Below are 20,878 nucleotides of genomic sequence, written 5' to 3' on the forward strand. Positions count from 1 at the left end.
GACGAGGACGTATCGGAATAGGAATTGGATGGGAGAGCTTATATTATCCCTCGAGGGGCTTCGGATCCCATACCATTGCAGAAACTTAAAGTTCTTCTTTCTTCTTTTGGCACAACAACCGCTGCCGGTCAAGGCCTGCCTTGTGCCCACTGGTGAAGTGAGCTTGGCTTTCAATGACTTATTGTTACCATAGCAGGATAGTCAGTCCTACGTATGGGGGCACGGTCTATTCGGGGCTTGAAACCATGACGGGCATATGTTGTTAAGTCGTTCGAGTTGACGACTGTACCACCAGACCGGCCCAGAAACTTAAAGTACTCAAACCGAAAAAGACATCAATTTTAACACAATAGATTAAAGTCATTCAAATAAGTGTTAAAGACTTTCGGATATAATCAACCGATTTTATGTACACAAAACTGTTACGTTACCTTAACTGCTTATTATTAATTTTAGCTACTATTCTCAGCTTGTAAACCATCAATTGAATGCTTTTATTTCATTTTAGGTTTGGATATTTAAATTTTAATCAAAAATATGTTTTTCTTTCAAATAAGCACGAGGGAATTGAAGCTGCACCATTGATAAGATCGCAATTTACCTAATTGTCAATGCTGCTCTATACAGATAAATAACTAACACACTATATTTTGCGATACAGACAGAACTATCATATAATTACACATTATACTGATATTTAATAAGACGATTTGAAATGGTTGTTTCTTTCAGGTGCATTTGTTAAGTTAAAGTTCAGCCCTACATCTTTTGTTTAACGTTCAGATAAAGAAATACCACAGGGGCATTAACAATGCGTTTAAATTCGAAAAGCTTTAGTACTGGGACTGGCCGTAGGCGAAGTTCTTCAAACCCATTTAATTACAATGCAATGATACTTGCAATGAGAATAAATCTCGGACTAACCCGTGATTGGAATTCTCGCTAATTCTAAACAAACTGTAACATTCTCTATCGTTCTAGTAAATGCATCGAAATAGTCGCAATGCGGCTCTATTGGCTTATTCCCTGTGCGTCCATTTAGGACTACGCTTTTCTACAAAACTCTTAATTCCCTCACGGCCATCAACCGTTGCTAGATTATCAACCATAATTTGCTCACCGAGTTCGTAAGCTGCACCAACGTTTATCGATATTTGTTTGTAAAAGAACGTTTTTCCTAGTGTAATCACAGCACGGCTTTTCGATGCAATGGCCTTACAAATGTTGCTTACCTCTTCGTTTAACTGTTCTTGAGGAACAACTTTACTTACAAGTCCAGCCTGTAGAGCTTCATGTGCCGTGATTGGCAGCCCAGTGAATAGCATGTAAGCAGCTCTCATACGCGGAACGGCACGCACCACAGCAATTCCCGGAGTTGAGCAAAATATACCAAAGCTGGCCCTGTTGTGAGTAAAGATATGCAGTAAAAACAATCAACCCGAGCAAAACATTTCGCATGCGTTGTTAGTTTTGGTCGTTCGAAAGGTGCTATTACCCAGGCGTTGAAAAAGTGCTACTATCACTGCAAACAGCCATATCACAGGACGCAACAAGCTGGCATCCAGCAGCCGCCGCTAATCCGTCAACTTTTGCAATGACTGGAACGGGCGCCGACTGAATGGCGCTTATCAGCTCGGAACATTTGTGAAACACTTGCTTATGATGTTCCGATCCACGCTCGGCAGTCAATTCCTTGAGGTTATGCCCGGCTGAAAATACACGACCTTTCGCTGCCAGCACGATGCACCGCAGTTCCGTATCGTGCTGGTTTTCAACAATATTCCTTTGAATACTGTTCATCATTTCCAACGAAAGCGAATTGCGCGTTTTCTCATTGTCTAGCAGAATGGTGCCCACTCCATCTTTGCAGGTGTACGTAGACAGATATCTTAGCGATACACCAGCACAGTGAAGCTGTTTCTACAGGATTCGAGTTCAAGTAGCAACGTTTATCACATTTTTATCCGCATTTCAATGCAAAAATACTTACCAGAAAGTTGCCGTAGCGGGCTAACATTTTGCCGGCGTGTGATCTTGCTTTGTTTTTCCTCGCTTGTCATTCGACGCTGCTTTCAACAGAATCGGTCAGCTTATAACAAGCCGCATTTACACTGAAGGGTTTAGTCTTTTGGCGCGAGGCCACGGAGGGGACAAAAAGTTGAAAAAAATCAACTTTCTTGTAACTGCTCGTCAACTGCAAAAAAAGAGATTTTCTCGTGGCCGCATCAAAAATCTACACATGAACAAAAAACTCAAAGCTCTGTAAATCGATCAATATTTTGTTTATAAAGCACTAAATCGATACATAAATCGATTAGAAACTTGCATTCTAGGAATATCATCATAGCAATGCGCCAAATTTGTTCTATTTGTTTACTTTGTTTTACGCACATCCAATTTTGTCATTTTTTGTTAACTTTTGTCAACTTAAGTTCCTGGCTGCTCCAGGTTACGGCATTTTGACAAAAGCACATGTTTTGCAAACTTTTTCAGCATTTTGTCACCTCGTGTCCATTTCAAACAAACAACGAAAGCTCTGAATGGGCTTTGGCTTTGCAGAACCGAACGTTCTGTTTCGATTCCTTGTTTATTCCCACAATTTCATCACGCGCATCAAGATTTTTTGTTTCTTTTACACAAAATTTTCATATCATCTCAACCGTTCTGAATCGCCATTTATTGTCATACTTATCCATTATCGAGCTTAGCTTAGGCGTGAATGCTAGAACCACTGTTATTACAGCTTATGATGTTTTGTGTGAACACATGCATGAGATGAAATTGGTAAATCGTGGTTAAGTAAAAAGCGTATCCTTCGTAGCAGAAATTTCAATCGCAGTGCGTCATGCAAAACGCACGCCAGAACCTTTGTGTTATCACGAGTGCATAGAATTTGAAATCAGTAGGTAAATTATTCGTTGATATCAAAAACAAACGGAACACCAACGACCGATCCAACAGCATAAGAAATAGTAGTAGAAGAAAAAAAAGAATCATATTCAAGGTGATTGCATTTTAAAAGTTGCTCTTCTCGGCAAATCACACCATCCGTCTAAACTTCGGTGATGGGTCTCTTAGCGATGTAAGCTTTGACATTCTCATTATCTAGCACCTTCTGGACCACCTCCTGCAAGTTCGGGAAGTTCTCGAGCAGATTTGTCTTGGTCAGGTAGTTTAGATAGTCTAGGATACCAGCAAAATAAACATCAGCCCAGGTCGGCTTGCCAAGCACCAGGTGGCCATTGTTCTCCTTGGCGATCACGTTCAGCTTAGTCAGATAAAACGGAATCACCTCGTTGTTCAGGGTGACCATTTTTTTCTCCTTCACCATATCGTCCGGTTCGTAGGCGACAATCGCAATTTCTACGAGTAAAGAATGAAATAATGCGTCATTGGTATGGTCGCTTTCCCACCATCGACCATCAATACTCACTCAGACGAAAATCATTGATCGTATCGACAATGGCATCGATTTGCAGAGCCTCTAACGGATTATCACCGGCCAGATTGATCTGCTTGGCCACATACCGGCACATTGCCAGAGATTGGTGCACACGCTTACCATCGACCTCCAACACCGGCATCTGGCCCATGGGCATTGCTAGAAAGAGAAACGCGGACCATTGGACGGATAACGGGCAGAGGGAGGGGAAAGAGAGAAAGAGAAATAGCGGTGTTAAATTTTAATAGTAGCTGGATTTGCGAGCGATGTAAATTTTGGTAACTTTCGCAATGTTTCTTTTTAAACATTGTTAAGTTTTTTTTTCTGTTTTGTTTGTGTCGTTGTATGAGATAAGCAGCTGAGTCTTGAATCCATTGGTTCTACAAAAAGAAACATAAAGAGGAAAATTCGTCTTATCACGGAACCGAATATGACGAATGCATAGCTATGATACAGTAGTAACAACACATATCAACAGGTTTGTACTAGAAAAAATAAAAATAACACAAAGGAAGAAGATCCGCCAACAACCCGGCCCAGCCTAACGTGACTATGCAACTTTGCAGGGTCCGAAGGAGGAGCATGCTGGTTTGTTAGTAGATAAGATTATGAAACGAAATCATTGTAACAGCAGCAAGGAAAACGGAAAGAGCTTTTTCAAACTGTTTTTTTTTTTTGTTGGCTCCCGTCAAGAGGGCAGGCTTTGATTTTTACGGTTCTTGTTTGTCCGTGCTATCACGAACATGTTTATTTCCATATTTTTGCTGTATTTCAATTATTCCGACGCATTTCTTCTGCAGAGAAAAAAAATCGTTCTGCCTCGAACTGCTTCGCGGCAGTGCAGTCGATTGTTGTTGGGCCGTTGGCTAGAATGTATATTCGGTGACACAGTTCGTCGGTGCACGCATTTCGGCGCCAGTGTATATAGCGTTTTAGATTTCAGTCTTTGGTCGTTTATCAATCCAGCTACGAATGGATTCGATCGATGTTACGTTGTCAACCACTCTCTGCAGATTCGGATGGTTTGCGACCAGATCAGACTTGGTCATGTAGTTCAAATAGTCCAAAATGGCGGTGAAATAAATGTCGGCCCAACTCAGCTGAAAAATGAGGAAAGAAAAAAATAAATAATGGATAATGGTGAATTGTTCGTGCATGGTTTGCCCGAAACCTGTGTCCATCACACATCGGTCGATCATAATTGCGAACAGCATTTACTTTAGAATTGGCCAGGTATCCATTGTTATCGCGTGCAATGTCGTCCAGCTTCTCCAGATAGAATGGAATGACCTCGTTGTTCAAAGTAACCAATTTCTTCTCCTTGATCTCATCGTCCGGCTCGTAAGAGACAACGGCAATCTCTAAAATGTTACAGGGTTTTAATGTGCGAGGTTCAGATTGAGTAGTAAAACTAAATGTCCCTACTGGTAGGAATAATCCAATCGGCCATTTTTTGCATCCTTTTCGTTAGGAAATTGCGTTTGCTCAATGGCTACTTGGTTCGCTGTGTTCAAAGAAAAACACACGTTATCAATCAATAACATTCGAAGGGTGTGCGAGACCCATCAATGCTGCCATGCGATGTGTTGTGCACATCTTTTTGCTACAAAAATCATCCTTCCTACAAAAAAGGATTGCAAAAATATGGCCGGTAGAACCATCCAAGCAGAAGGCACTTTGCAGTGCCTTCGGAAAAATAGGGACACCGTTTAAGCGGACGCGCTTACTTAGACGGAAATCGTTCACCGTGTCGACCACGGTGTCAATCATCAAGTTCTCCCAATCATCAGCGCCGGCCAAACCGACCTGGTTGGCCAGATAGCGAGACATAGCGACCGACTGGTGCACTTTTTTGCCGTCAACCTCCAGTACCGGCATCTGACCCATCGGCATTGCTGAAACGAAAGATGGAATTGTTGGTTCATGGCAACTGGAATGATGGCCTTCGCAAAATTCTGAAGGTTTCGGAGTGGGCATATACGTATGAACAACGCTGTGGGAATGGATGGATGGAATTAAGCGAGACTTGAAAGGGGGGGGGGGGGTAAATTTGTAGTACACGGACCCAGTCCGATGCAAAAAAATGTTGAAATAAAAATAAAAATGCACTCCCTGGACTCCAGAATCAGCTGCTTCAAGTGATTATATCATGTGAACGCGTGTACATGTGTGTTTATCTTGTAATCGAATGTTGTAATATCGCATATCAAAATGTATAAATTCAAAATCCAGCCAATATTAAAATTGAATCTTATCCTTAAGGTCATATTACGCATTTTGAAGTACATAAAGCAAACACTGTTTTCATTGCTGCATTCAAGATCATATTTAAAAAATAACATACAAAGAAGACATGTACACTAAAATACTACCTACACACAAAACCAGGTTAATCACATGACGCGGAATCTGCAGTGAAGTTATTTTAACAAATCGTCATCATCACCACCGATACATAGGTGCATTGGCGGTACCAAAGTGGTACGCATGTGTATCGAATGGGATCAATCGATGGCTAAAATTATAGTGCATCAATTGACGACAATGACGATTTCAAAGAACACGAAACATCGATAGTATTCTAACTATCTCGGTTAGAAGGTCAATCGAACCGTGCCAAACCAATCGTGACATCGGCTTTTCATCACGAGAACATCTCGGTGGCGAGGGAATACAAAACTCGGCAAGGGTCGTTTGACCGGGGACGTTGGGCGTGAGACGTACATGTATTTAGAAACTATTGCGGGTGGGATGTTATGTTAAGGTTACGCGGCGAGGGGGGGGGGTTAAATAATCATGAGAAATCAATGTACTATCGATCTGCAGGTACGATAGTGATGAATAATTCAATTTTAGCAAAACCCCTCTGTCAGCAAATGCTAACAACAACAACAGTACAGAGACAAACTAGACACGGACCGATTGTCGAGTGACTCACTTGGCTTGAGTGCTGGCCATTCTTCGCGGGTGATCCTCACATCATCGAACGGAAGGTTGCCGTAAGACAGCAGGAACCGCAGTGGTTCGCCCAGAGCTTTTACGTTGAAATAGTAAACCTTGTAATCCGGCATGATGTTGCACTTAAGTGAAGATCTAAAGGGAAACGAATGGAAAGAGCGGTTACTTTTAAAGAAAAGCGCTTAAAGTGTACATAAATCACAGTCATTTTCATCTATAAATTGGAACGATCTGCAATTACTCAATATACTTCAATCAGATAGAATAGTTACTTTTGAGTCTCTAAATTATCTGTGCAGCATAATGAATTAATTCATAGCATTATTAAGTTGTTCCAAATTCGCCTTTCTTATTTGATCTTTTTATGTTCACATGAACATGACAAAAATACATATTTTGTAAGCAGCAAATGCAGCAAATACTTAAGCACAATTGAATCGTTATCGAACCTCATTACCAAACCAACACAATCGCTATACCTTCTTGTTCTCCATCTTTTCTAGAACTACCTTTGGAGGTTAAACTATTTCTCTTTGGATTTTTGGTATCACATTTTCATAACTACTTCAGCTTTTTGCCAGTAAAAGTAAATCTTCTTAAGCGAAAACAAGATTTGTGTTTAGTAAACACCATCAAAAATCATGCTTCTCCGCACTGAACCGACCCACCGGGCTACTTGGATGAAGATTGATTTAACCTTGATCACCCAATTGTGCTGATGCGACTGTTCTCCAAACCGGTTGCTCCAGGACCAGTACCGCAAACTTTACCCCATGCAAACACACGCGTTTAATATTTTGTTGCACCATATTCGCTGTTTCGTAGGGCGTAGGACGCAAAGATTTCATAAAGTTTTGCCAACATGTTAAGCATTACACGGCTTTTGCATTACACATATTGGTACTGCTACAATACTGCACTGCACCTCGAACGCAACTCGAAGCGAAACAATACATTTTATTTCCACTTTTGCACCCCATTTCTTTGCAGGTCTCTGTTTTGATCGAACAATGTACTTTCGATAACGCTCATCACCCACTGGTATGCATTATGCTTTAACCTTCATCGACGCGCACTAGCTTACCTGCTGATCGAACTTGAGCTAAGAATATGGTCAGACTAAAACAAGCGTGCGTACCGCTCGCTTATTTATCCCAAAACCCGGCAACCCGGCAGTGTGGTATTCGTGCGTATTCGGGACCCATGTGTAACGCGCACACTCGTCGTTGCCATACGAACGTGTCGTAGTTACTTGAACGATCAGTCTTATCTCCGTGCTATCGCGCCGTCGTCGTGCAAGGGCTCGCTTCACCCGAACTTTTGTGTCAAAGTAGGTGTTTTTTTCGGTGTCTCTCTCGAAGAATATATTATGAGAACTTATGATGTGTTTTTGTTTCGTTTCTGAGATACAATGCGCTGAAACATTTGCAATATTAATAATCATTTTCATCAATTTTTGAAGAGTTTTTTTTACTACAATACGTGGAAGCTTGCCAACGTTTACTAAACTTCCTGGACCACGTTTTTACCTAAACTTCCTGGACCTATTTTAATCATCAGTTGAGCGGTTGAAGAATGAGACACAAACACGGTACTTGGTAAAAAACACCGCTTGCTCAGCTGGTCAACAAAACCGCCGATAACGAATATCTGAAACGAAACGATAGATCATGCAATAGGCGAGTCATACCACGAGTGGTGGTATTGGGCATGCCCTACATCACAGATCCATTGATCGTGAAACAGATTTTCGAATTTGTTCAATGCTGCGATACATATCGATGGTAGCGGGCTGTTTTACGCAGTTTTATTTTTACTTATCACGTACCCCCATCCACCGTGTTGTTACCCTGTTCGGGTGGCCTGTATTACATTTTCTTGGTCAGCGTGCGACAATTACATCCGAACGAGTTTGCTCCCATGTCAAGCCCTTTTTGGCTATTGGTATTATGCAATGTGGTACAGAACGAACAACAGTTTAGCACATAGGTACAATTAACCAATTGCGGGTCAGCTAAGATTTGTTTTAACTTTTGATTGTTAATAATTTTGCAACGATATTTTATTAAAAAAAATCCTTCATATAACAAAAATCATTAAGCACGAAGATAGCAAGATGGACTGGTTTCAAAATGGTTTCAACTGTTTTCAAAGTGACCTGATAAGCTTATCAAACATTGATACTATGATATGATTCAGTTGATGTTTTCTTACGCCGCCCAACAAGGTGGAGCTTCTTTACTTGATGTCTTCTTCATTTAAACTTCACGCGAACGCTGGAAGGTTCTTTAATGATAATTTTTAGCCATCATTGCCTTTCCTTAGAGCACCCCGTTATCGCGAGCGATGCATTGTATATAGAAATAATGACATCATGATGTTCAAATATTCAAATTGATCTACAATTGCACCTAGTGTCGAAGTATGGCCACGTGCAAGCGAGTGTAGAATATAAAATGTTACTTTATTATTTTAATGTTCAATATACAATTATACTAATCGAAGTACTGAGATGGAATATAAACAAATTAGTTACAGCAGTGAAACATTCGGCACGGTCATTGGCCACGTCTTGACCTCACTTCACAGCACGTCAAGCTCCGGCGGTAGTGGAATCTTTTTCGAAAGAGCAAACTTTCGCAACGCCTCGTATTTGTTACGGAGCGAATCGTTCTCTTCCTGCAATCGACCGGTTTCCTCGTGCATCAGCTCCATATCCCGCCATTCTTGTGATTTTTCCGTCTCCAGTTCATCCTTCTGCTCGATGCGCTTTATGCGGCAGCTGGCGGCATATCCTCGATTTTTCAGCGTACGACGCCGCTGCTTCATGCGCACAATTTCCTCGCGGGTTAGACCTCTCATTTTAAGCGTACGATTGAGATCGCGTACCGTAATCGACACCAGCTCATCGTCACTAATATCGGGGATGGGACAGGGGGATAGTGGTGCCTGCAAATCATAATTAAGCAAACGGATCGATCGGTTTTACTACGAATGGATGTTAAACATCGCGGTATGGATAATTACTTCATTCCAGTGAATAGATTTCGGGCGCATCATTGACTACAAATACAGAAAGGGGTACACATTTCGATGGATATGAGATTAATTCTAGCACACTATACGAAACGAGTGGTAGACATGTTGCACATACGCTGCTGCTGGCAACACACTCAGGGGTAATTGCTACCGATAGTTAAAATAGATGCTTCATTTGTGTATTGAATGTTACTTTACCTGAGCAGTTTTACGTTCCCGTTTAATTTCCTGCGGCATTTTACGTGGTTTGGATCTTGCACAGCACACACCTGCTCGGCACTTTCTAGAAGACGCACATCTATTCAGTTATCGATCGAATCGAACCGAATGTGTTCCTATGGGTAGAATGTTTTAGGTGACGCCATGCAATGAAAAAAGGGCACAAACCAGATAGTGCTGAGAAAAACCGAATAAAGCAAATTGCAAGTCATGTTCGGGTCATTATATGTGTACACTTACCCTGAGCCCTATAGAGCTGTACTGCAACCAGAACCAATGACGAACGCTTTCGTAGTCTCTCGACACTTTTGAGATTTGAAATATTATTATATACGATCTGCACCAACTATAAAGTTTAATTAAACTTTTGTAGAATGATGTTCAAAGTTATTATGAATTCTGCACGATTTTCCTTATTCCATTCTTTGAAATTCACCCGATCAAGGCTAGCTAATTGTTGTTCCACGACTTATTTGTAAGCAATAACCTTCATATTGCAGGTTGGGCCAAATCCATTGATCTGACATCAGGAACAGCATTAATGTTTGACATTTCAACGGTTATAGAACATTTTCAAACCATATGACGATTTCAGTAATTAATGGTTTTAGTTCTTTTTATTTACAAATTAATTTATTAATTAAATATTGTAACCAATTACCGTAGTTCAAATCTCGGATTTTTTTTAAACTAAACCAGATTTATTTTAATAACGGACGAGAACCAAAAGTCGTTACAGTGATGAGCCTTTGCCGCAAAAGTCGGAGCACGTCCGCAGAGTACGAGCAGCTCACGGCGCGCCATTTCCAAACGTCAATCGGTCTTGTTTACAGCTGAAATAAAGCGGCAATTTATATCAACGATGGATGCAACGAATTCAGTTTCGAAGGTTTGTTTTAAGCAGATTTAAAAATTAAACACTTTTCCACATCTCAATGCTCTTTAAATCTTTCAGGGGGTATTTGTGTTTAAAAATGGAGCAACGCGTGTCAAAGGACGTAAAAAGACCCAACGTTGTAACAGCCTCCTAGACACGAGCACAACAAAGCAGCATTGGTTTCGTATGTACAAAACGAACTGGGAACGTTTGCGACAAATGATACTGAAGATGCAAACAAGCAGCTATGGGAAAATTATCGATGACTTGTTGAAATTCATTGAAAGCTGCCAACAAACGGACACGTACGAGGGATTTCTTCCTACTGCGGCATTGCTTACTGGTATCAATCAAACCGACCATCTCTCCCAGTTCGAGAAGCTGGCCGAAGATATCCGCAACAACACACTCTCGATTGTTGTGCTGCTGCCGTCCCGTGATGGATCCAGTCTTAAGCAGGCCGTGGAAACGATTGTTGCTAAATGCATACACGGCCAACAAACAGATACTGCAGAGGAGAAGCCGCTTCGTAAAAATCAGCTCAATCTGGACGTACTGCATGCATGGTACACTGAAACGCATATAAACTGTCGCGTTAAGCCAAAACTCACCATTATTATCCCAGACTTTGAACTGTTCAATCCGCTGGTTCTGCAAGATCTGATACTTATACTGGAGTGAGTATTTTCTATCAGTCGTCAAGTTTGCCTTGTTTGTAAACCATTTTTCTCTAAATTTTTAGTTCTTACGCAACAACGCTGCCGTTCGTGCTTGTATTTGGTGTGGCAACTGCTATTTCGACTATTCACAATGTACTGCCATATCATGTCACTAGCAAAATCAAGCTATCCATTTTTCAATCGGAACCATCGGCGACCAATCTCAACAAAATCCTGGACGAAGTTCTGCTAACACCTTTCTGCCCTTTTCATCTGTCCGGGAAAGTGTTTAAACTGCTTTTGGACATTTTCCTGTTTTACGATTTTTCCGTCAACGGTTTTATTCAGGGGTTCAAGTTCGCCTTCCTGGATCACTACTTTCAACAACCAATTAATGCGCTCAGTGCCATCATCGACGACGCAGACGATTTACAAGCAATCATCAACGAACTGACATCGGCCGAGCTGGAACAGATACGGCAGCTACCCTCATTCCGTCCTTATGTGGAATCTCTTCAAAATCCCCAGGAAGTCATCGACATCCTTACGAACGATGACTACTTCAAGCGATCTCTCACGCCAATGATAATGAAGGTGCATAACTATTGGTTTACTTTTCACTGCGCACTGCAAATACTGCATACACTTGTATCCGACCTTCCCAAGGCACCGTTGGGACGGCAACTCCGTGAGCTCTATTGTCAGTGTGTGTCTTGCGACGTTACTGAACAGCCCGAGTTCAAGGAATGCATGCAATTGCTATCGTTCCTGTCGAAGGAAGAAATGTTGTTGAAGATTAAACAGGTGCTGGATGTGGTGTTACAGTGGGTTGATCGGAACGATCAATTGAACATTGAAGGTTGCTTGGTGTACGAAGTAGCACCGTTGGAGGCAATGGCAAACGGTTTGGCGATACTATCCGAGGAGCTAGCAGTTGCTAGTCACGAACAAATCGACGTAGATACACAGCAGGACAAACAAACTCTACTGTCTAGCCAAATGGGACGCCAAGAGCTGCGGGAAAAGCTGCTGACGGCGGCGAAACATGCTAAAAGTGAATCTGCTGCCACCCGAGCTGTAGGCAAGATAATGGATTATTTTCTAGGCAATATCTTCCAACGACACCTTCACCCACCGACAGGCAAAAAAGTGCCATTAATTGAACTGTTTCTGTACAATGACAGTTCGTTCATTCGTCGGCACATCATTGGTGCTCCTAGGGCCGCAGTTCACACTGCTCTCAACAATCCCCAATTTTACACGCAATGTGAATGCTGCACTCTCGATGAATCCTCCTGCATTATCCCATCCTTGCCAGATCTTTCAATCGCATACAAACTCCACTTGGAGTGTGGTCGGATGATAAATCTGTTCGATTGGCTGCAAGCATTCCGTACCGTAATCGATGATGTCAACAGTGACGGTGCAGAACAACAGATCGATCCAGTAATTCAGTAAGTATTTAGAAGTTTTCAACACCATTGATTTTTTATTGCAATTTTTAAAATTCTTTCCCTTTTTTGAACAGGGCTCGCTTCACTCGAGCAGTTGCGGAACTGCAGTTTCTAGGTTTTATAAAAACATCCAAAACCAAAACCGATCACGTCACAAGACTTACATGGTGAAAATGTAGCATTAGAATTACAGATAATAAGTATTGTTTTTAAATACCTGTCGGTGTGCCTAAGTTGGCTAAGAATCCACTATTTATGTTAGGCGTGTTCTCAAATTTATCTATAAATCTTAAAATATTGTATAAATCCTTTTCGAATACATAAAGTGCACCAAATCAAAATCCATTGGTCTGGGAAATTTTTATGGTAATGGTGATTAATTGATTCACAAAATAACCTTTCTACATGAAATGCTTTGTCTAAAAACTCCTGTAGCATAACAATGAATTCAATTATATACGTTTGAGTCCATTCAGCTTCAACTGTCCAAACAGTTTTTAATATATCATTATTCCGTTCCCATCGTTTATCAAGAAAAGTTTTATTTCCCTAAACTCCTTTACATTCAAAGTATGTTGCAATACAAAAAGTATTTAAATTCATGCTGAAAGTGAAATAATGATTTGTAGCATGGATCATCATCAATCGCACATAGGTTTTATTTTATTTTTTTACGTTAGCGTTCGCATAAACAGCGTTTCACTGTTCATCTACACAGTCTGTACCCGAGATATGCGATTTTCTAAGTTTGACAGTCAAATGGAAAACAAATTGATTTTTTTGCTAAAAAGTGCTTAAAAGCCAGAAATATCAAAATTATCGGTACAAGTTCTATTAAATCGCCGAAGCGTGGAGCGGCGTTTATACGGGTACCTTTTATTCGGCTATCCGCTTATTCGTGCTGTTCTGAAATGACAGTCTAGTACAAAGGGAACATTTCGTGCTGAGGAGGGTATTTGAAATAATGCTTACCAGAGCCCATTGTCATAACAAAAAACGCTATAATTCATGGCACATTTCAGATATTCTCATCAGAAAACCATAAAGACAATAAAAACTGGTTTTACCAAAATATAATATGAATGAAAAACAAATATCAGGAATTTGTGATAAAATATACAGACATCCCCCGAGTTACGACCCCCTCAAGTTACGACGATTTTGATTGTGACATTTAAAAGTTGTCATTGAGAAGAAATTGATGTATTTTTTGAATTTCTGTGCTGATAACCACACATTTCTACACACAGATTCCAGAACTACTCTATCTTGAATATCTATATCGGGTAAGGGCGGTGGCAACGCTTTTTGCATGTGATTTTATCGGACGGCCAGTCAAATTTTTTTATATGGGATTTGCAAGATAACGTCGGACGACGAAATCGCACGTCCGACGTTATCTGTCAAATCCCAAATAAATCTCGTCCGATAAAATCGCATCCGATCAGCGTTGCCACCGCCCTAAACGGCTTTTAGAGTAAAATTAATACATTATGGAAAATTAATTTAAATAAAATACACGATATCGTAGATTCCGACTTCGGTTATAAACTTTATATTTATATTCGATTATATTGTACAACTTTTTCGACTTACTAGCTTTGGGACATTTTTTCGGTCCCAAATACAGTCGTATCTCGGGGGACAACTGTATTCTTTGTAGTGGTGGAAGCTCGGAATCGGACCTACCCGATTCCGATTCCGTGTTCGGAATCAATCCCGGAGCCGATTCCGGAGCCGATTCCAGAGTTGACTCCGGAGCGAAATCAGTCGAGGAATCTCCATGAAAATGGATCTTTTACAAGTAAATTTTGATTTTTGCGGTTATCAATACGTAGTATGATTGGACCCAAACCCATATTTCTATGGCGATGCCGAAAATGACTCTGTTTGGAAGCCGATTCTAATTTAGGAGCCAATTCCGATTCGAGAGCCGATTTCGATTCCGGAACCGATTCCGGAGTCGATTCAGGAACCGATTCCGGGACCAATTCCGGAGTTGATTCCAATTCTGGAGCCGATTCCGGACCTACTATTCGGAATCGATACCAAAAAACTGCAGAGCTAGCTGGAATCGATTCCGAGAAAAACTTCAGTGTTCCCATCACTAATTCTTTGACTCATTATCCGTGTTTGCGAGTATCCGGGAGAGGTCGAGTCCCAATGAGCCCGGATGAACGGCGCTCTACTGTAAATGATTAAGTGTATGAAATTACTAACGTTTTACTAAATTAATGGCCATTTATCTCATTTATTTTAGTATATTTGTATATACAGGCGGTCCCCGAGATACACGGTTAATGGGGACCGAAAACGGCCGCAAAATACCGCGTATCTCGAATTTCCGCGTAAGTCGAATCTCGTGATTTCCAGCTAAAATATCACTAATTTTCGTGTAATTTTGCAAGTAAGGGGTGGTTTTAGTCACTTTATGAATTATTTGATATTATTCTGACTGAATATAACTGTTTTAAACCTTTTTAAATAGTTTTTAACATTCGATCAAAACGGAAATTATTTGGCAATTTGCAATTGATGTGTCAAATCAGTACAATTTGCTCAAAGAATTGTCAAATTTAGAAAACCGCGTATCTCCGAATCCGCGTATAAGAGGTACCGTGTATCTCGGGGACCGCCTGTACGTGATATTCGAGCGAATACCGTAACCGCATACCATTCATATAGCATTTTCATCGGGTACTGCCGATTCATGCTTCGGCGGGTACTTTTTCAGAAGTTTGACAACCCAGATGAGCGATGTGTCAACAATCCGGTATGCGGTTTGAGCATGTTTTGGTTTAGTTGCGTGAAATTACACCGGTGCTAGAAATTAATTAGAAAACGTTGGAAATGTCTGGATTTGTGAAACGTAAACGCGCTTTAAATATTAATGGAACACGGCTTTCAGTGCATACGGGACAGTCTATAATTTCTTTGGGAAACCCTTCATTAGATCATGTTTTCGGTGGCGGATTTCCCATTGGTTCCATCATTGGAATAGGCAAGTGAAACCGAGTTTTATAAAATCCTTTTCTTTCTCGTAATAAAACAAATAACATTTTTCTACTTTGACGGTCACCTATCCTTAGGTGAAGATAAGCATGGAAATTATGCTAGAGTGTTGTCTAAATATTTTCTCGCCGAAGGAATTGTAAACAAACACCCACTTGTGGTGGCCACTATGGATGAAGATGCTACCCAATTGGTAAATAAGCACAATTTCAATTACAAAACACGAAGCGCATTAAAGTACAAAACATATTTTTTAGATAAACAAATTACCAACACCGCTTGAGGAAAGCAAAACAGCTGATAACAACTCCACCATGCCAGAGCCGGAAACTATGCGGATTGCCTTTCGGTACAATCAGCTAACTCCTGTAGATTCCGAACAGAAACCTGCAACTTCGCTTGGACACTACTTCGACCTTACCAAAACGATGAGTCCTGATATGTTATTAGCCCACGATGTAACCTGCTGGAACGGAGGCGAACTAGAAACAAATGCGCCAGAATTTGGTTCGTTTAACAACCCACATTACGCTTCCCTTTTATCCTGCATCCGTAGTAAAGCCGGCGAACAACAGTTTAATGCTGCTTCGGACGAAAGCTCCAAAAACGTGCTACGAATTTGTTTAAATTCTATGGGCTCACCATTGTGGTATGGCAAGCAGTTCTCGGAAGATTTTCTGCGGTTCATGGTGTTGTTAAAAGCTATCGTGCGCAACACGCTTTCAGTTTGCCTTATTACCGTACCACTACACCTATTCAACCATCTCGATGATGTATACCTATCCAAAAAGGTGAGAAATATGTTCGATTTTTCGTTTGACTTGGAAGCATTTGCTGGTCAAATGGAAGAGCAGGCAAATCCCGCTTTCAAAGAGTACCATGGCTTGTTGAATATTACCAAAATTACACCGTTTAATAGTTTGGCATCGTATCACCCGAAGACGCGTGATTTAGCGTTTAAGCTGAAACGCAGCAAATTCGTTATCGAAAAGTTACATCTTCCACCGGACATAGCGGATGAGGACGGTGCAAGCAAAAGCCAAGTGCCTACAATGAGTTGTGCTAGCGTAGGAGGAAAAAGCAAGCTGGATTTTTAGCCGCACGTCATAAGCGATTGAGCAGAGCGACACCGTGCACAAATACAGTACACGTTTATCAACTGGGACAATAACACTCTTTTATTCGCGCTTATAATATACAATTTTAAAATTTTTACTGAAAAATAGCGTACCCTACACGAGGTAGCTTTTTGAGATCTGATAATAGTGAGAATTATTGTTAAAAGCCGCATCGGAACGTTGTTTGGCATATTCCTTTGGTTGTATGTACGTTTCCCGGATGGTTGGTACGGGAATGGGCGTAGGCAGCTCATGCTCGTAGATATTATCCCGGACCCGACGGTTTGCCGGCAATGCCGGTATTGGAATATGGGGCAACGGATTTGTTCGCAGCATTTGCGCCGCATGGTTCTTCCGGGGCAGCTTGGTACAGCTTAAAATAATGCTAAGCAAAACGCAAAACTCGACCACCGCTACAATTAGTCCAGCGCAAAGAAACAGAAAATACTGCTCTCGATACCACAGCTCAATTTTATGCAGGCAGCCCTAAGGGGTAAGACAAATGATAAAATTAGGGAAAGGATACAAATGTTACACGTAATCGTTTGATTCATTCATTACTTACATCCAAATGGCGACTTTTTTCATAATCTTGAGTTTGTAGCGCCTGGCAAAGAGTTGCATTGAGTGGAACCGGATCGAGGTACGCCGTAAATTCGAACCGATTCACCAGCTTGCAGCACGTTAACGGAACCGTTAGTTCCTTTTTACCCAAGCTTTGCAGCTTCCACAGTGATGTATCGTAGTTGATACTCGTGTTGATGGCACAGCATTCGAAAATGGTTTGCGCCAAGTCCATTGCTGCTGTAAATTGCTCATTACCGGGCACGCCATAGTTGGCTTGGAGTGCCTTAACCATTGCGGTTTCGTTGAGGTTTAATCCTAAGCACTGAGGCCACGCAGTGATCATGAGACATACGCCAAACTCAGCCACCAGTAAAGAGAGAATAATGAGAAAGTACTGAAAGAAGCGGGAGGTGGAGGGAAATTGTTGCATTCAAAAGATTTTTCTTTACAGCAGTTACGAATATTGCGCGTAATGTAATACTCACCATACTTAAAACACAATACGTGTTCATACATGTGGCCCAACAACCAATCAAGGAGGCAATAATGGCCACGAGACCTGCCGTGGTCAGTGCAAACGCCACATAGTGAAATAGCGGCTGCTCCAGTTCGGATAAGGGCGTCTTTTGCTGATCGGATGCTGATATTAGCAAGCGAGATAGCAGAATCCTCGGTGAATCGGTGAAAAGGTAAAACCCGGTGGAAAGCAGCGTGATGCCACATAACTGAAAGTTTAAAGAGGTAAAAAATGGGTAAGGTGTTGAGAATGATTGTATGCTTACATAAACTATAGATCATTCATCCAGTTTAGCCCAAAATGTTGATTCCTTTTTTTAATCATCCATCATTCAACACTTTTTGATTACGGATGATACTCAAATATTGTGCGATATGTATTTTTTTTAAATATTGTATAAACGATTCTACGATTAATTGTGCATTATTTGTCCCACCGACTGAGGAAATCGGTTGAAAATCACAAAGATCTGTGATTTGTTTTCGTGATCAAGTAGAATCATCGTTTTGTACGTGAAATGAAATGTTTCAATGCAATTCGTTTGGTATTTAAAAAAAAAACCTTATTCACGAAAGTCATTTTATATGAGAAAATAAAAAGCCACAGTATCAGCTTTTGTTTGCAATTGTAGAGCAGTTTTGAGCAGAATTAATTCCATCAGTTGCGTAAAGGGTCCCCATCCAGACTAGTCGGAGTTAACCAGCGTTAATTCCGATTTTAATTCAAAGTCGAATTAAGTTTTCCAAAACCGTAGTCGGAGCGGATCTACGAGGTATCACTAATATATGGGTTTACTGATCTATAGCAGAATTATTAGAATACCACACATAGGGTATCCGTTCCAATTCATTCTGAAGAGCAATGGCACAGATAAGATTCCGGCTGGCCATGTGCAATACACTGGAAAGGGCGCGTTTTCTCCCCCTCTACTCTACATAAGCAATGCATTTTGCTCAAACAATTACAAATATATAGAATGGGATTAGATGTAACATACATCGCCATATACAAAAGGAATTATTGGATGCATTTCGTGTTTCGTTCATCGCACTCTCACACGATCGATGTTCAATGCCAACAAAAGTGCGTTGACATTAACCCATACACCGCCATACAAAAAAAAAAGTCATCTAACGTTGTGTGTAATAGTAAAGCATAGAATAATGCTACTAAACAATTGTACGTTTCACCATTCAGTGGACAGCAGCGTCATGCTTTGCGTAAACATGTCAACAACGGCTGTGTAAAAAACGTGATCTAGCATGTGTAACGTTTGTCCTACATGCATATTTTAAGTTGATTTTTTTTATTATTTTTGACACCTCTTTATATGGTTTTAGGGATATGGAATAACACATGTCGTGGGAAATATTTTAAAACAAGCTAATTAGAGGAAACTGTTTGATGTTAAAGTTCAGTAAAATACTACAGAAGCCATTTCACGTAAGAAAAAAGGGTTAATTAGTGATGCATTATTCTAGTCAGATATACTGAAGATTTACTGAAATGTAAGTAAAGAGTTTTGAGCCCTTTTTTTAAAGCTTTACTCAATATTGTTCCAAAAAATCAAGTAAATTTTACACAATTAGCATGTCCAACATAGTTGTGTAGTCCAGCAAATAAAACGCAATAATATATTTAAAAACATTGATCATTTATCATAGATCAAAAGAGAAAAAGAAGTCTGGAAACGTGTTTGCACTGCTAATAGTAGTATTTAGATATATTATCACTTCTGTTTCTAAAGTGAGGTTCGTTTTTTTACAAAGAAGTACACTAAAACACACAGTTGATGTTTTCTCGATAAAAATTTCATGCATTATAAGCGCTAATGACTGCGTGAGTGAGTGAAAATCGCATAGCGAAAATTGTGAGCTAGAGATGAAAATACCCTCACGAACGATTACAGTTGAAGTGTTGCACGGAGGGAAAGGGTTTGCATCAGATACATGTTACATGTTCTGCAGTGGTTGATTTTCACCTCTAAACCAATGCGCAATGCATTTGCCCATTATAGCGCCACAAGTTTTGCAGGTACGTTAAATTTCAACCGTTCTTTACCCCTTTCAAACACTGGATCAGCAGCATATATTTTATAATTAATGCCCCCCTCATCCCCATCCTCTTTTTTTACGTTCGGCTTTTACACTCAGTTTTGTAATCTTCCGCTTTCGCGTTGCGTGTTGCGTCCCGCACTGCTTAATGCCAATGCCTGCCAATGCATTCAATTTTGGACACTCACTGTAGGGGGAAAAGGTAAGGCACCGCAGGACAAGTGCACAGACAGTTTGTGAATCCCATCTGAAAAATCACAACACAGACCCGCTTTAGAATCACTCAACCATACCCACGTGTGAGGTACCTTTCCCCGCCATTCGGTAGTTAACTTTATTTTACGTTGCGTTCAACTTTGTTCTGATTCGATGGGTGGTAAGTAAATTTTAATAGATGTTAGATATTTTTAAACATATTTAAACAACGGTTTGGTTGTATTCCTTAAAGCACTTTACAACAATAACGAAGCTATTTAGAATTACTCATATGCTCTTACTGTGACCGTTGTAATCATGTATTATTGAAATGTCGTTTTTTGGTTTTTTGATTTGTTTTCATCTGCATGTTCTATATGCCGTATCTTCAATCACTTGTCACTGGTGCGATGGAAACACGCGATCGTTTTGCACCATGTCGGAACAACACAATAGAACGCATTCATGCAGTGCCAGAAGGTAGCAAACGGAAGGGATGCATTACTACAATAATCTAGCACACGGGCAAAACCATCCATACAATCATTTACCATGAATATTAGGTTACAGCTTGCCAGCACAAACTTGTGATTAAACACTTTACTTAGTTTCATGATTTTTATTTTTTTGTTTTTTGCTATGTTATAAACACTTGTATTACTACTACACCGCTACATGCAGTAGCTGTCACTTGTGAGTACTGCAAACGGTAGGTAGCTACTTCTCACTTGGTGCGATCATTGCTTCACGAAAGCTGACAAAGAACT

The 20,878-nt window shown here is 40.5% G+C and overlaps 6 protein-coding genes across 9 annotated transcripts; 2 read left to right on the forward strand and 4 right to left on the reverse strand.

Annotated features, from left to right (window-relative positions):
• Window positions 1-462: 462 nt before the first annotated feature.
• LOC1272646 (enoyl-CoA hydratase domain-containing protein 3, mitochondrial) lies at window positions 463-2,124 on the reverse strand. The gene is made up of 3 exons (XM_061657101.1): window positions 1,991-2,124; window positions 1,496-1,920; window positions 463-1,401 (listed from the first exon to the last, which is right to left on the reverse strand). The coding sequence occupies exons 1-3, from the start codon at window positions 2,015-2,017 to the stop codon at window positions 1,020-1,022; spliced, it is 834 nt and encodes a 277-aa protein (XP_061513085.1). The 5' UTR covers window positions 2,018-2,124; the 3' UTR covers window positions 463-1,019.
• Window positions 2,125-2,546: 422 nt separating this feature from the next.
• Window positions 2,547-6,535, reverse strand: LOC1272645 (glutathione S-transferase). Its single transcript, XM_061656589.1, has 6 exons — window positions 6,381-6,535; window positions 5,170-5,337; window positions 4,661-4,803; window positions 4,377-4,542; window positions 3,434-3,601; window positions 2,547-3,363 (listed from the first exon to the last, which is right to left on the reverse strand). Exons 1-6 carry the CDS (start codon window positions 6,511-6,513, stop codon window positions 3,053-3,055), a joined length of 1,089 nt encoding a protein of 362 aa, XP_061512573.1. The 5' UTR covers window positions 6,514-6,535; the 3' UTR covers window positions 2,547-3,052.
• A 2,310-nt stretch (window positions 6,536-8,845) lies between these two features.
• On the reverse strand, window positions 8,846-10,178 carry LOC1272644 (transcription factor MafK). Of its 4 annotated transcripts, none has more exons than XM_311544.5 (4): window positions 9,899-10,178; window positions 9,638-9,774; window positions 9,428-9,463; window positions 8,846-9,349 (listed from the first exon to the last, which is right to left on the reverse strand). In XM_311544.5, exons 2-4 carry the CDS (start codon window positions 9,674-9,676, stop codon window positions 8,984-8,986), a joined length of 441 nt encoding a protein of 146 aa, XP_311544.3. In that variant the 5' UTR covers window positions 9,677-9,774; window positions 9,899-10,178; the 3' UTR covers window positions 8,846-8,983. The 4 variants fall into 4 exon arrangements, with proteins under 4 accessions (XP_311544.3, XP_061513086.1, XP_061513088.1 ...); XM_061657102.1 differs by having other exon boundaries at window positions 9,638-9,835; window positions 9,899-10,152; XM_061657104.1 differs by lacking the exon at window positions 9,428-9,463 and having other exon boundaries at window positions 9,638-9,835; window positions 9,899-10,155.
• Window positions 10,179-10,392: 214 nt separating this feature from the next.
• Window positions 10,393-13,006, forward strand: LOC1272643 (origin recognition complex subunit 3). Its single transcript, XM_311543.4, has 4 exons — window positions 10,393-10,547; window positions 10,614-11,212; window positions 11,278-12,648; window positions 12,723-13,006. Exons 1-4 carry the CDS (start codon window positions 10,521-10,523, stop codon window positions 12,817-12,819), a joined length of 2,094 nt encoding a protein of 697 aa, XP_311543.3. The 5' UTR covers window positions 10,393-10,520; the 3' UTR covers window positions 12,820-13,006.
• A 2,338-nt stretch (window positions 13,007-15,344) lies between these two features.
• Window positions 15,345-16,883, forward strand: LOC1272642 (elongator complex protein 4). Its single transcript, XM_061657100.1, has 3 exons — window positions 15,345-15,649; window positions 15,738-15,853; window positions 15,918-16,883. Exons 1-3 carry the CDS (start codon window positions 15,499-15,501, stop codon window positions 16,755-16,757), a joined length of 1,107 nt encoding a protein of 368 aa, XP_061513084.1. The 5' UTR covers window positions 15,345-15,498; the 3' UTR covers window positions 16,758-16,883.
• Window positions 16,884-16,892: 9 nt separating this feature from the next.
• Window positions 16,893-20,878, reverse strand: LOC1272641 (CD151 antigen). Its single transcript, XM_311541.5, has 4 exons — window positions 20,663-20,878; window positions 17,831-18,070; window positions 17,344-17,739; window positions 16,893-17,264 (listed from the first exon to the last, which is right to left on the reverse strand). The coding sequence occupies exons 1-4, from the start codon at window positions 20,723-20,725 to the stop codon at window positions 16,893-16,895; spliced, it is 1,071 nt and encodes a 356-aa protein (XP_311541.4). The 5' UTR covers window positions 20,726-20,878.

The sequence above is a fragment of the Anopheles gambiae genome, chromosome 3 (genome assembly GCF_943734735.2).
Source record: "Anopheles gambiae chromosome 3, idAnoGambNW_F1_1, whole genome shotgun sequence".
In the NCBI taxonomy this organism is placed as follows: domain Eukaryota; kingdom Metazoa; phylum Arthropoda; class Insecta; order Diptera; family Culicidae; genus Anopheles; species Anopheles gambiae.

Excerpts from the sequence above, each read along its gene's own strand:
- LOC1272646 (XM_061657101.1), bottom strand. The coding sequence starts at position 2,017 with ATGTTAGCCCGCTACGGCAACTTTCTG. Across the intron at positions 1,921-1,990 it reads CCCGCTACGGCAACTTTCTG|AAACAGCTTCACTGTGCTGG; the intron begins GTAAGTATTTTT and ends CGAATCCTGTAG. Across the intron at positions 1,402-1,495 it reads AGCACTTTTTCAACGCCTGG|GGCCAGCTTTGGTATATTTT; the intron begins GTAATAGCACCT and ends TACTCACAACAG.
- LOC1272645 (XM_061656589.1), bottom strand. The coding sequence starts at position 6,513 with ATGCCGGATTACAAGGTTTACTATTTCAACGTAAAAGCTCTGGGCGAA. Across the intron at positions 3,602-4,376 it reads ACGACCAAAGACTGAAATCT|CAATGCCCATGGGCCAGATG; the intron begins AAAACGCTATAT and ends TTCTCTTTCTAG. Across the intron at positions 3,364-3,433 it reads GATCAATGATTTTCGTCTGA|AAATTGCGATTGTCGCCTAC; the intron begins GTGAGTATTGAT and ends CTTTACTCGTAG.
- LOC1272644 (XM_311544.5), bottom strand. The coding sequence starts at position 9,676 with ATGCCGCAGGAAATTAAACGGGAACGTAAAACTGCTCAG. Across the intron at positions 9,464-9,637 it reads GGGAACGTAAAACTGCTCAG|TCAATGATGCGCCCGAAATC; the intron begins GTAAAGTAACAT and ends CTGTATTTGTAG. Across the intron at positions 9,350-9,427 it reads AATCTATTCACTGGAATGAA|GCACCACTATCCCCCTGTCC; the intron begins GTAATTATCCAT and ends TATGATTTGCAG.
- LOC1272643 (XM_311543.4), top strand. The coding sequence starts at position 10,521 with ATGGATGCAACGAATTCAGTTTCGAAG. Across the intron at positions 11,213-11,277 it reads GATCTGATACTTATACTGGA|TTCTTACGCAACAACGCTGC; the intron begins GTGAGTATTTTC and ends CTAAATTTTTAG. Across the intron at positions 12,649-12,722 it reads CAGATCGATCCAGTAATTCA|GGCTCGCTTCACTCGAGCAG; the intron begins GTAAGTATTTAG and ends TTTTTTGAACAG.
- LOC1272642 (XM_061657100.1), top strand. The coding sequence starts at position 15,499 with ATGTCTGGATTTGTGAAACGTAAACGCGCTTTAAATATTAATGGAACA. Across the intron at positions 15,650-15,737 it reads TGGTTCCATCATTGGAATAG|GTGAAGATAAGCATGGAAAT; the intron begins GCAAGTGAAACC and ends ACCTATCCTTAG. Across the intron at positions 15,854-15,917 it reads ATGAAGATGCTACCCAATTG|ATAAACAAATTACCAACACC; the intron begins GTAAATAAGCAC and ends CATATTTTTTAG.
- LOC1272641 (XM_311541.5), bottom strand. The coding sequence starts at position 20,725 with ATGAAACTAAGTAAAGTGTTTAATCACAAGTTTGTGCTGGCAAGCTGT. Across the intron at positions 17,740-17,830 it reads CGTATTGTGTTTTAAGTATG|TACTTTCTCATTATTCTCTC; the intron begins GTGAGTATTACA and ends CGCTTCTTTCAG. Across the intron at positions 17,265-17,343 it reads AAAAAAGTCGCCATTTGGAT|GGCTGCCTGCATAAAATTGA; the intron begins GTAAGTAATGAA and ends CTTACCCCTTAG.